Raw genomic sequence first — 13972 nt, 5'->3', positions numbered from 1 at the left:
CTGACCTCACTATCCGCTGCAGAGTCTTGCGATCTGAGATGGTGTAATTCCCCAACCAGGCAGTGATACAGCTGCTCAGGATACTCTTGATACATCCTCTGTAGAATGTGGTGAGGATGGGTAGTGGGAAATGGACTTTCCACAGCCTTTGCAGAAAGTAGAGACACTGCTGGGCTTTCTTAGCTATGGAGCTGGTGTTGAGGGACCAGGTGAGATTCTCCGCCAGGTGAACACCAAGAAATTTGATACTCTTAACGATCTCTACCAAGGAGCCATTGATGTTCAGCGGGGAGTGGTCACTCCGTGCCCTCCTAAAGTCAACAACCATCTCTTTTGTTTTATTCCCATTCAGAGACAGGTTGTTTGCTCTGCACCAGTCTGTTAACCGCTGTTCTTGCTGATGAGACCCACCACGGTTGTGTCATCGGTGAACTTGATGATGTGATTTCGAGCTGTGTATTGCTGCACAGTCGTGGGTCAGCAGAGTGAACAGCAGTGGACTGAGCACACAGCCCTGGGGGGCCCCCGTGCTCAGTGTGATGGTGTTGGAGATGTTGCTCCTGATCCGGACTGACTGAGGTCCCCCAGTCAGGGAGTCAAGGATCCAGTCGCAGAGGGAGGTGTTCAGGCCCAGCAGTTTCAGCTTTCCAATCAGTTTCTGAGGAATGATTGTGTTGAATGCTGAACTAAAGTCAATGAACAGCATTCAAACGTATGTGTCTTTTTTTTGTCCAGGTGGGTGAGGGCCAAATGGATGGTGGTGGCGATGACGTCGTCTGTTGAGGGGTTGGGACGATTTGCGAACTGCAGGGGGTCCAGTGAGGGGGGTAGCAGGGTCTTGATGTGCCTCATAACGAGCCTCTCGAAACACTTCATGATGATGGACAGTAGTCATTTAGGCAGGACACTGAAGACTTCTTAGGCACGGGGACGATGGTGGCGACCTTGACGTACGTTGGAATGACGGCACTGCTCAGGGAAATGTTGATGATGTCAGTGAGAACATCTGCCAGCTGGTCTGCACATCCTCTGAGCACTCTGCCAGGAATATTGTCTGGTCCAGCAGCCTTACGTGGGTTGAACAACCACTGTATCATCATTGAAATGGGTTTACACAAAAAAAATCAAATTGCACTAACACACACAAAATGCTCGAGGAACTCAGCAGGCAGCTTCAGGATCCAGTCCTGATGAAAGGTCTCTGCCCGAAATGTCGACTCTTTACTCTTTTCCATGGATGCTACTTGACCTGCAGAGCTCCTCCAGCATTTTGTTATTCTGGATTTCCAATTGTGCTAGTTCTGATAAAGGGTCTTCAACCTGAATCATTAACTGGTTTTTCTTTTCACAGATGTTGCTTGACTGGCTAAGTACTTTCGGCATCCTGATGAAGGGTTTTGGCCCAAAATGTCAACTGTACTCTTTACCATAGATGCTACCTGGCCTGCTGAGTTCCTCCAGCATTTTGTGCATAAATTCAGCATTTTTGGTTTTATTTCAGTTCCGAGCATCTGAGGTTTTATTTGGTTTCCTGTGCTAGCATTAAACCTGATTGGGTTGGCAGTTGATTTTTGAGAAGAATGATGGGGGATGTCATTGAAACCTATCGAATATTGAAAGGCCTAGAGAACTGTTCAATGGTCTTATAACAGTGAGATAAAAGTTGTTCCTGAGCCTGGTGCTATGTGCTTTCAGGCATTTGGATCCTCTGTCTAATACGAGAGGGAAGAAGGGAGAAGAGAGAATATTTGGGATGGGTGGTGACTTTGATTATACTGGCTGCTTTGCCAAGCAGCAAGAAGTATAAACAGAGACCATGGGGGGGAAGACTGGTTTCCGTGACGTGCTGAGCAGTGGGGACAACTCTTTGCAGCTTCTTGTGGTCACAGGCAGAGCAACTGCGTGCAAATTCCAGAGTTTCAGTAGCCTCTGAGACAAGAAAAAAATTCTATGCAGCTCATTTTAAAATTATTTCGCCGTTATTTCCCCTTGTGATCCTCCTTTCTCAATATGTACCCTGACAGACCCCTCCCCCAGATAAGCTTGAATAATGTCATCCTTTCTCCTTCTAAATTCCAAGATTATAGATCCAAATCCTCTCTAGGTAAGACTATCTCTTACGCAGGGGTGTCAAACTCAAATACACAGTGGGCCAAAATTAAAAAATCGGTACAAGTCGAGGGCCGGACTGGTTCAGCGTTTATTGCAAAACTTATTGAAATGAATTTATTACACATATTAACCTGGAACTAACAAAGCTTAGGTTATTGCCTACAAAAACAACATTGAACATTAAATAAATAAATAATCAGTTGCATTTATTTCTTATGGCTTTATCTGCAGCTTTTCCGGAGTAATTTCTAATGAAAACATTTTTCCACAGGCCAACACTCTGTGATTCACACTAGTCTAAGCCAGATACTTGGCATCTCATCTTGGATGCAAGTTCATCAATGTTTGGAGTCAGGCTCTGAGCTGAGGAAATCCTCAGAATTGAGTGAAGGTGTTCATCAGAAAGACGACTCCTGTGTGATGTTTTGTTTATCTTCATCGAAGAGAACAGTTGTTCACACAGATATGTGCTGCCAAACATAGAGAGCATTTGAGCAGCTTGGGTACACAGCTGGGGCATTGTGTCGGGAATGAAACGTAGAAACTGTGCAGCGCCCACCGAGTCATACTTTGCCTTGAGTGTGTCACTACATTGGAGTTCAATCAGCTCCATTTGTATGTTGGTTGGTGCGCTTTCCACGTCAGCTGCAAATGGATTACTGAGCAGTTCAAACCTGCTTTTTTGGGCTTCAAAGTCGGCAAATCGCCGTGTGAAGTCGGCACCAAGTATGCTAAGTTTTTCAGCAAACTTTGCACGTGGGAACACTGCGGTAGAAACCTGCTCTTTCATAGTTTGGCAACACGGAAAATGGCTCAAGTTTTCTTGCTGCATCTGCGTCTCCCACAGGCGCAGCTTGGTTTTAAAAGCCCTCACTGCAGCGTACATGTCTGTGATCACACGACCCCGCCCCTGAAGCTGCAGGTTGAGCGCATTGAGATGGCTCGTGATGTCACACAGAAACGCCATTTCACAAAGCAACTTTTTATCCCGGAGCTCTGTTGTGTCTTTCCCTTTGCTTTCCATGAACTGACAGATCTCCTCACGCAACTCGAAACATCTTTTCAGCAGTTTTCCTTGGCTTAACCATCGCACCTCTGTGTGATAGGGCAAATCATTATATTCTGAACCCAACTCCTCCAGAAACGACTTGAACTCGCGGTGATTCAAACCTTTGGCTCTTATGAAGTTAACTGCTCGTGTTATGGTGCTCATTATATGTTCCATTTTCAAGGCTTTGCCACACAACGATTCCTGGTGTATGATGCAGTGATAAGCTGTCAACTCACCTGCGCTGTTTTCCTCCCGCATCCTGCCCACCAATCCACTCTTTTGACCGCACATCGCGGGCGCTCCATCTGTCGTCAGTCCCACAAGTTTATCCCAAGGCAGCCTCATTATATTTACACATCTGGATACCTCTTCAAAGAGATCTTTTCCAGTAGTTGTGCCATGCATTGATCTTAATCCCAAAAGTTCCTCTGTTACACACAGACTTGAGTCCACTCCACGAATGAAAATTGAGAATTGGGCAGTATCAGAAGTGTCCCTGCTCTCATCCACAGCAAGGGAATATGCGATGAAATCTCTTCCCTTCCCCACCAGCTGTTGTTGTAGATTGGTGGCAAGCTCACGTACACGGTCAGCAACGGTGTTTCTGCTCAGGCTCACATTTGAAAATGCTTGCCTTTTATCTGGGCACACGACGTCGCAAACTTTCATCGTGCAGTTTTTAACAAATTCTCCCTCGGTAAAGGGCCGGGCTGATTTAGCGATCTCTGCTGCCACAATAAAACTAGCCTTTACAGCAGCCTCACTTTGTGTTTTGGCTTTTGTGAACATAGCCTGCTGTGACGCCAGACTTCTTTTCAACTCTTCTACCTTCTGGAGCTTCTGTTTCTTGTCCAGATGCTTGTATTTGTCGTGGTGTTTCGTTTCATAGTGTCGTCTTACGTTATATTCTTTAATTACAGCCACACCGTCTCCGCAAACAAGACAAACAGGTTTGCCCTTTATATCTGCGAACATATACTCTGCCTCCCACCTGCCTTGAAAACCCCTGTTTTCAAAGTCCACCTTTCGTTCAGCCATTTCTGGGGTGAGGGATAGCTGAAAGTTGACCACACGTGACTAGCGCCATAAGGATGCTGATGAGAGAGTAAGGCAAGCGCGAGCAATGCACTGGCAGTGCATTGTGGGATTTGTAGTATTAGTGGTGCATGCAATATACCGGCGGGCCAGCTCTAATAGAAAAAAAATTTATTCATTAATGATATTCAGGAAATAAACCAGGGAAACCGAATAAACACTAAAAACCCTGCAAACCTGGTACCTGAATAAACTCAGCATTAGCCATATCATACGCCATAGGCGCTTCGATTACTGGGGCCAGCTTTAATAGTAATTAGATATTATCTCGCGGACCAAAGATAATTCCACCGCGGGACGGATTTGGTCCGCAGGCCTTGAGTTTGACATATATGTCTTAGAGTAACTAAAAGAACCTTGTATCAGCTTGTGTTCAAAGAGTTTTGCAGGGTTATGCACAGTAGGTTTAAATGGTGACCACAACAAAAAAAGAAAGTGTTACGAATGTGCCACAACTCTGAGGGGCCGAAGGGTACAAAGTAGCCCCCTCCTTTTTGAGAATCGCAAGATCGCTATTAATTCGGGTCTGGGACCCAGGAAATGAGAGAGAGAATCCTCAAGGGTTTGGAATGTGTGTCCTGCCCTCAGCAAGACAAAGCCACGGATACCGGCCATTGTCTCTTGGAGACGGAATTGTGTATTGAGTACTGTACTATTCATTGAAGCCCTCAGGGAATGACCAGAGGGGGGCTGGTTGAGGGATTGCATCATCCCAACCTGATTGACATCTGACACCCCGTGAGTGAGGATAAAAGAGGGTCTGGGGAACACCCCTCAGATGCACCAGGAGAAACGCTAGAAATCCCGTGACAGCGTTTAAGAGCGAAAGCCGGTGGGGCCCGCGTGCGTCCTTTCCCTTGCCTGGGATTGGCGGCCGTACCACGGAAGAACGACTTAGCTAAAGGAGAAGACACCAACGAAATTTCGAAGGATCGACATCACAAAAAGGAAAAGCTGGCAAGTTTCAAAAATCCCTCTCTTGTCTCCAACCAAAAAGCTGCAGCCTGAATGAACTAAAGTGACTTTTATATTTCCATCAGACAATACATTATCCCCTAGACAACGATAGAGCTTATTTCTTATTGATTATTATTATACCTGCACTTTTAGAGTTCGTATTGACAACGTATATTATCTGTATGTTTGCATTGATATTATTCTTGTAAATTTTTACCGATACTGTTAAAAATAGTACCATCAGACCTCTCTATCTTTGCTGGTAAGTGACCCAGTTACGGGGTACGTAACAAAATAAAGAAAGATAAAATTAAAACCACATACGCTCAGCTACAGGAGTGGAACCCAGTGCGGTCTTCTGTTGCTGTAGCCCATCCACTTTAAAGTTCAAAGAGCTGTGCATTCAGAAATGCATTTCTGTACATTAACTGTTCTACCGTTTGGTAATTTGAGCTACTGTTGCTTTCCTGTTGTTTTGGAGTTGTCTGAATTTGTTCATTAGGGAAATGGTATGACTTCTTTCATTAACAAGGCATTTTTTTGCCCACAGAACTACTGCTCACTGGAAATTTTTGTTTTGGGGTTTTGCACCATTCTCTGCAAACTTGAAAGACTGGTGTGTATGAAAATCCCAGAACTTTAGCAATTCTGAGATATTCAATCTACCTTGCTTGGCATCAACAATCATTCCACTGTCAAAATCACTCAGTTCACTTTTCCCCCCCACCATTCTGATGTTTAGTCTGAACAGCAACTGAACCTCTTGACCAAGTCTGCATACTTTTATGCATTGAGTTACTGCCACATGATTGGCCGATTAGATATTTAAGTTAATGAGCAGGTATGCAGATATACCTAATAAAGTCGCCACTGTGTGTACTTTGTACTGTTAGTTGTTAACTGTGAAAGATATTATACAACATAACCACTAGCTTTTGAAGTTGTAGCACTGAGAAAAATGTGGAAGTCAGATTTTTCCTTCTTCACCAACAATGTAAACTTGTAACTCTACTTATGCAAAGGTAACATACTAGCTCCCCTCTATCACTTCCTCTCTCAATTCCACATCCGTACTGATACAAAAAAGCAGAATTATTCTTAAAAGATCTTCAGTATTTGATATGAGATAAGGTGCAGATTGAGTTTCAGCAAACACTGAAAGACTTAAAGCTATTTACTAACTAAATTCATATTCCTTACATTTCTTTTCCCCTCTGTTTTAGACTTGCAATTCACCGTTGCAAGTACACTCAGTGGCTACTTCATCACATACAGGAGTGGAACCCAGTCTGGTGCTCTGCTGCTGTAGTGCATCCCCTTCAAAGTTCAACATGTCGTACATTCAGAGGTGCTATTCTGCACACCACAGTTGTAACACGTGGTTATTTGAATTAGTGCCCCCCTCCTGTCAGCTTGAACTAGTCTGTCCATTCTCCCCTGACCTCCCTTATTAGCAAGGAGAAGAAAGGGGAATGGGCGACCTGTACCGAGTACCCCCATGGCCATTCCTCTCAATAATAAGTACAACATTTTGGATACTATTGAGGGACTACGACCTACCAGGGGAAGCCGCAGGGACCGGGACCCTGGCACTGTGCTCAGAAGAGAGAAACTGTCAAGAGAACTGCAGTAGTGTTAAGAGATTCCATATTTAGAGGAGTAGAGATGATATTCTTTGGATGCGATAGAGCCAACCGGATGGTATGTTGCCTCCCAGGTGCCAGGGTCAGGGATGGCTTGGACTGTCTAAAGGAGAAGGGTGAGCTGCCAGAATTCTTGGTACATATTGGCACCAGTGACATAGGTAGGAAAGGCAAGGAGTTCTTGAAGAGAGATTTTAGGGAGCTAGGTCGAAAGCTGAGAAACAGGACCTCCACGGTAGTAATCTCTGGATTGCTGCCAATGCCATGCGGCAGTTAGGGTAAGGATAGGATGATTCCGCAGGTAAATATGTGGCTGAGGAACTGGTGCTGGCAACAGGGGTTCAGATTTCTGGATCACTGGGATCTCTTTGGGGGAAGGTATTACCTGTACAAAAGGGACGGGTTACACCTGAACTCAAGGGGCACGGATGTACTTGCAGACAGGTTTGCTAGAGTTGTTTGGGAGGTTTTAAACTATTTTAGCAGGGGGATGGGAATCAGAGTGATAAGGCGGAGGATGGAGCAGTTGCTTTACAAACAGAGGCATTGTGTAGTGAGACCACTACAAGGGACATGCCGATGATGGAGCATAATTGCAGTCAATGGGATGAGTTGCAATGTAAAAGGGGGACAAATCAAAAAGGATGATGAATACAGGGCGGAAGGTGTTATATTTAAATGTATGCAGTATACGGAACAAGGTAGATGAATTTGTAGCACAGTTACAGATTGGCAGGTATGACATTGTGGGATCACTGAGTCATGGTTAAAAGATGAACATAGTTGGGAGCTTAACATCCATATACTGAAAGTACAGGCAGGTAGGCAGAGAGCTGGGGTGGCTCTGTTGCTAAAAAATGAAATCAGATCCTTATGAGGTCAGATAGGATCGGAAGGTGTAGAATCATTGTGGTAGAGCTAAGAAATTGCAAGGGTAAAAAGACCCCAATGGGAGTTATATATAGACGTCAGAACTTTAGCAAAGATGCTGGAGACAAATTACAACAGGAGATAGAAAATGTATGTCAAAAGGGCAACGTTACATGGGATTTCAATATGTAAGTAGATTGGAAGAATCAGGTTGGTGCTGGATCCCAAGAGGGAAAATTTGTAGAATGCCTACACGATGGCATTTTAGAGCAGCTTGTAGTTGAGCCCAACAGGGGATCAGTTATTCTGGATTGGGTGTTGTGCAAAGAACCAGAGTTGATTGCAAATGTCATTCCACTCTTCAAGAAGGGAAAGAGGCAGAAGAAAGGAAATTATAGGCCCGTTAGTCTGAGCTCAGTAGCTGGGAAGATGTTGTAGTCGATTGTTACGGATGTGGTTTTGGAGTACTGAGGCACGTGATAAAATAAGCCAAAGTCAACATGATTTCCTTAAGGGAAAATCTTGCCTGGCAAATCTGCTGGAATGCTTTGGCAAAATAACAAGCAGAATACACAAAGAAAAATTAGTGAATGTTGTGAATTTGGATTTTCAGAAGGCCTTTGACAAGGTGCCACATATGATGCTGGTTAACAAGAGCCCATGGTATTAGAGGAAAGATACTAGAATGAATAGATCACTGGTTGATTGGCAGGAGGCAAAGAGTGTAGAAGGGAGCCTTTACTGGCTGGCTCCAGTGACTAGTGGTGCTCTACAGGGGTCTGTGTCGGGACCGATTCATTTTACGTTGTACGTCAATGATTTGGATGATGGAAGTGTGGCCCAGTTTACAGCAGATATGAAGATAGGTGGAGGGGCAGGTAGTGTTGAGGAAGCAGAAAGACTGCAGAAGGATTTAGACAGATTATGAGAATGGGAAAAGTGGCAGATGGAAGTGTATAGTCATGCACTTTGGTCGATGATCTAAAAGTATGGACTATTTTCGAAAGGGAGAGAAATTTCAAAAATCTGAGGTGCAAAGGGACTTGGGAGTCCTTGTGCAGGATTCCCTAAAGGTTCATTCGCAGGTTGAGTTAGCGGTGAGGAAGGGAAGTGCAATGTTAGCATAGCAAGAGGACTAGAATATAAAAGCAAGAATGTAACATTGAGGTTTTACAAGGCATTGGTCAGACCCCACTTGGAGTATTGTGAGTGTTCTGGGCCCCTTACCTAAGAAGGGATATGTTGGCATTGGAGAGAGTTCACGAAAAAGTCCATGAAAATGATTCTGGGATTTAAATGCCTATCATATGTGAAGTGTTTGATGGCTTTGGGCCTGAACTCATTGGGATTCAGAATGAATGAGGGGGGACCTCATTGAAACCTATCAAATGTTGAAAGGCCTTGATAGTGTGGATAAAGAGAGGATGTTTCCTATGGTAGGAATCTCTAGGACCAGAGGACTCAGCCTCCATTCTATTTAGAAGAGAGATGAGGAGGAATTTCTTTAGCCACAGAGGGGTAAACCTGTGGAATTTGTTGCCACAGGTGGCTATGGAAGCCAGGTTATTGGTTATATTTAAGGCAGAAGTCGATAGATTCTTGATTAGTCAGGGCATGAAGGACTATGAGGAGAAGACAGGAGATCGGGACCGAGAAGGAAATGGATCAGTCATGTTGAAATGGACTAATTCTGCTCCTATATCTTACGATCTTTTTACCTCATATTTATTTTGAAAACCAAATTCTACCAAACCGTTCCAGCGCCCATTCAAACTGACTTTGACTGTGAAATGATTATTGGTGCCAGACAGGGATTATCTCAGAAAGTGCTGATCTCCTGGGATTTTCACCCACAACAGTCTACAGAGTTTACAGAGAATGGCGTGAAACACAAAAAATAATCCAGTGAGAGGCAGAAACGCCTTGTTAACGAGGAGAATCGCCAGACTGGTTCAAGCTGACAGGAGGGTGAAACTAACTCAAACAACCATGCATTTCGAAGAGGTGTGCAAAACCGCATCTCTGAAGGCATAACAATTTGAACCTTGAAGTAGATGGGCTACAGCAGCAGAACACCTCACTGATCTCCACTCCTGTACGTAATCAAGTGGCCACTGAAAAGCCTTAACAAAATTAAATCAAATAAGTCACATGATAAGTACCATTTTGGTGACAGCTCTGACTCAGTGTACTTGCCAGAATCATTACCCTCCTGTTCATTTAGATATTTATCGACAACATCACTAAAGTCTTCCGAAACTGAGCCGAAATAAATATCTGGTCGATAAACAGCAATGCAGGGGTCAGGACAGCGAGCAGCCTTCTTCATATATTTATGTTTGCTCTTCGCATTCAATGATTCCCATAGCTCCTGTAACTATACACAACAGGAAAATAATGTTAGTATGGCCTCATTGCTGTAACAAGCAAAGTATTTCTGAGTTCAATGTGCCAGTTTTGGGTGGCAACAATTGGGCACTGATTCATGCTGGTGCCTCGTAATTCCAGGGTCCTGGTTCAAACCCAACCCTTAAATATCAAGGGGTAGTTTTCTCTCATTCATGGTCATTTTTACCCCACCCCCTTCACCTTTTCTCCAGGCCCTATTCTGCTTACCCTCTCACCCCTTCCCCTCTCACTTGCCCATCACTTCCCCCTGGCTCCACTCCTCCTTTCCTTTTTCCTATGGTCTAATCTTCTCCTATCAATTCCTTCTTCTTCTTCAGCCCTTTATCTTCTACTTATCACCTCCCAATTTCAAGGAAAACAGAATATGGGGAAGGAGAAATCAATGTTGCAGGAGCCATCAGTCAGCGTTGAACTCAATGTAGGAATGCTTTAGGGACTCCAGCTCCAGATTTTTCCTTGGGGTTTACTTCCAAAACCTTCCCTGTGAATGGGTATAGCCGCAAGGCAACGGAGGTGGGAGATCAGAGTTTTCCTTCTCCTAGCCTGAAGGATCTGAGGTTACAGTAACCAGCCTTTGCCCCTTCTCCTGTCAGTAGAAATGGTCTCACTGGCCTTCGTAGCTAAACCAGGAGCTCGACTGGGTTGTCAAAGGTTACTTGAGACACACACCATTGGGAGTATTTAATAGGCAGTTCGGTCTTAACCACCCTGGGCTATAACAACCGCAAGAAACTTTTCATACAGATGGTAATATCTGGACTGAACCTCCAGAGAGATAGGCAGATACTATTACAACACTTAAAAGACATTTGGATAACTGCATGTACAATCGGCATAAATATAGGCAAACAGGATTAGCATAAATATGCATCACAGACAGCACAGATGAGAAAAGCTCTAAGAGCTTCTTTCTGTGTTTTACATCTTTATGATTCTATGGTTTGCATTAACTTTGGTGTGGATGACCTCAAGCTCAGCTGTGAAGGAGGGTTGGGCATGGGATTAACAACCCTATCCCATTAAAACTCAGAGCTACAGAAACACCAACTGAAGCACCAAAGACCTCATCCTTGGGAGAGGAAGGACCTTCAAAGATGGGGTACAACTGGGAACAACTTGAAAAGCCGGCCCAGGATGGAGGACTCTGGCGAGCTGCTGTTGGCACCCTCTGCTCCAGTAGGGGTGATGGCCTTAAAGAAGAAGAATGGCTTGCATTGAAGTGTACCTCCGTACCACGCCAGCACCCAGCATTCCCACTCAAGCACATGGTACTTTGCTCAGTTAAGTACAGGAACAGAGGTCCGAAGGCAATGAGTCCATGCAACAGACATGTTCCAGCACAATCTAACTGATTAGCTCAATCTGACTGCAGGCATAATCTTACCCCACTTTCCAGCACTCCCTCCCACTGTAGAATGAGGCCAGGAATCAGATCTAAAGCAGGCAGCACAGTGGCACAGCAGTTAGCACTATTGCCTCATGGTTCCAAGGACTTGGGTTCAATCCCTATTGACGGGCTGCCTGAGTGGAGTTTGCACGTTCTCTCGTTGACTGCCTGGGTTTCATTAAGGTGATCTGGCTTCCTCCCACATCCCAAAAGTGCCACAATAAATTAACACACAGTGGCAGCAGAACTGGATAGAACAGATTATAAGAGTAATAAAAGGGGGAAAATAGAAGTGATGGGCATCCACTCAACAGAAACACAGGAGATTCTGCAGATGTTGGAAACACACACACACACACACACACACACACACACACACACACACACACACACACACACACACACACACACACACACACACACACACACACACACACACACACACACACACACACACACACACACACACACACACACACACACACACACACACACACACACACACACACACACACACACACACACACACACACACACACACACACACACACACACACACACACACACACCAAGCCATACAGCATGTCTATGAAGACGAATAAACAGTCAACATTTTGGCCTGAGATCCTTCAAGAGGACAACATATATTCACTGGACTGGAAGTCCTCCTTCTGTGTCATAGCAAATATTCAATAGGAGCGGAGGTGACAGGGGAGCATGAAAGCTACTAAATCACGGACTCCAGCTTGTTAGAGATAAAGGCCACTTGTTCCTTTGGTAAAATGAACTCCTTATTGATGTGACATACTCACTCGCTGAGTTACAGGGTCTCTAGTATTCAGCATCTCCCCTTCAGGATTCGCCTCCTTGATTTTACCCAGCTCTTTCTGTGAAAACAGCAGGAATGCACCAAGACGACGGTGGGGAGCTGGGTGCCTTGTTTTCCATTTCTTTATTGCTTTATGACACTTGGCTGCAGCCTCACAATCCAGTTTACTTAATACCTCTTCCAAGTGCTTCGACTTTTTGATCACCTAATAAATAAAACAGATGAAGTTAGTAATTTCCAATCCAATTTCCCAATCCCAATGTTCTCTTCAATCTCTTCAAGAGATCTCCCAGATTCAGTTAGCTTTTACCACTTTGCAAGCACAATGAAGTCTGAGCAGACCAGATATATCAGCTAAGCACAGCCTTTCTCCCCACTCCCTAAGAAGCCAATGTAATTAAAATTTCAAAACTGAGTTTGACAAATAGAACACAGATCAATACAGGATTCTGGCCCACAGTGTTGATGTTTTAATCTACTCCAAGATCAACCAATCAAATCCTTCCCTCCCGAATAGCCCTCCATTTCTTTTTTATCCATTTGCCCATCTAAAAGTTTCTGAAACATCCCTGATATATCTGACTTTACCGAAAATCCTGACAGCATGCTCTATGCAAACAACATTGTATAAAAAACCTACCTCTGACTTTCCCCTTATACTTTCCTCCAATCACTTTAAAATGATGCCATCTTGCATTAGCCATATTTATGGCTAATTAAAAGGGCATACATTTATGGTAAGGAAGAATACTAAGTGGTTAACAAAGCAAGATTGGTACATGGAACTAGGTATATTTCAACTATTGCTTATCCAAAAGGGAGGATAGATGGATAGCAAAGGTTTAGAGGGATATGGGCCAAACACAGGCAAATGGGACTAGTTTAGATGGGTATTTTGATCAGCATGGATGAATTGGGCCGGTGGGCCTGTTTCCATGACCATAATGGGTTTAAGTGACCCACACCTACCTCTGGGGACTTCAAGAAGGGGAACAAACAGCTTTATATTCTCTCAGCTCCGTCTCATTCAGATACAGAGAAGATACTACGGAGACCTGACTCCCTCCAAGAAGATCAATAACGTGTGGGACCACATTGGGTGGAACGAGGACAGGACACAATAGGCCATTAGGTCCTTCTGATATCTGTTACTGCTGCATAACTCAGTAACTCATGAAATGATGAGTTTACTCACCATAGTCTAGGGAAATTTGAACTTAAAATTGTAAATCAACCCCCGAGTCTTACAGCAATTATGTATGACTTTGGTCATTCCGCCCCTGGGTATCATGCACAGCTCCGCTGATCTGATCCAAAACAATGTACTTGTCATAGTGGCAGCAGCAAAGATTCAAACACATGAAGAGAGAGTGATTAAACTAGATCTTTGTGCTCTAATATTTGGAAGAATAAGAGCAGTTTCCATTGAAACTTGCAGGGCTTTACAGGGCTCAGTGGGATGAATGCAGAGAGATTTCAACCCCTCCCCCCAAAAGGGGCACAATCTCAGAATAAGGGGGTTTAGGACTGAGTGCATGGTGAATTAGAGGCCTGTGGAGACTCCTTCATCAGGTTCAATCAAACAGACATTCATAGATTTTTGCACGTTTAAGGGGAGC

General features: G+C 44.2%; 1 protein-coding gene across 2 annotated transcripts in view; it reads right to left on the bottom strand.

Annotated features, from left to right (window-relative positions):
- Window positions 1-13972, bottom strand: part of polr1a (RNA polymerase I subunit A) — a 198316-nt gene that overhangs the window by 46297 nt on the left and 138047 nt on the right. For both annotated transcript variants that reach the window (XM_073042216.1, XM_073042217.1), the window contains exons 23-24: window positions 12337-12558; window positions 9891-10105 (exon numbers count right to left, since the gene is read on the bottom strand). In XM_073042216.1, the coding sequence (XP_072898317.1) occupies window positions 9891-10105; window positions 12337-12558 (437 nt within the window). The remainder of the gene's footprint in view (window positions 1-9890; window positions 10106-12336; window positions 12559-13972) is intronic.

Source organism: Hemitrygon akajei, chromosome 4 (assembly GCF_048418815.1).
Source record: "Hemitrygon akajei chromosome 4, sHemAka1.3, whole genome shotgun sequence".
Classification (NCBI taxonomy): Eukaryota; Metazoa; Chordata; class Chondrichthyes; order Myliobatiformes; family Dasyatidae; genus Hemitrygon; species Hemitrygon akajei.
The sequence above is the reverse complement of the archived record's forward strand: the minus strand, read 5'-3'. Positions and strand labels throughout refer to the sequence as shown.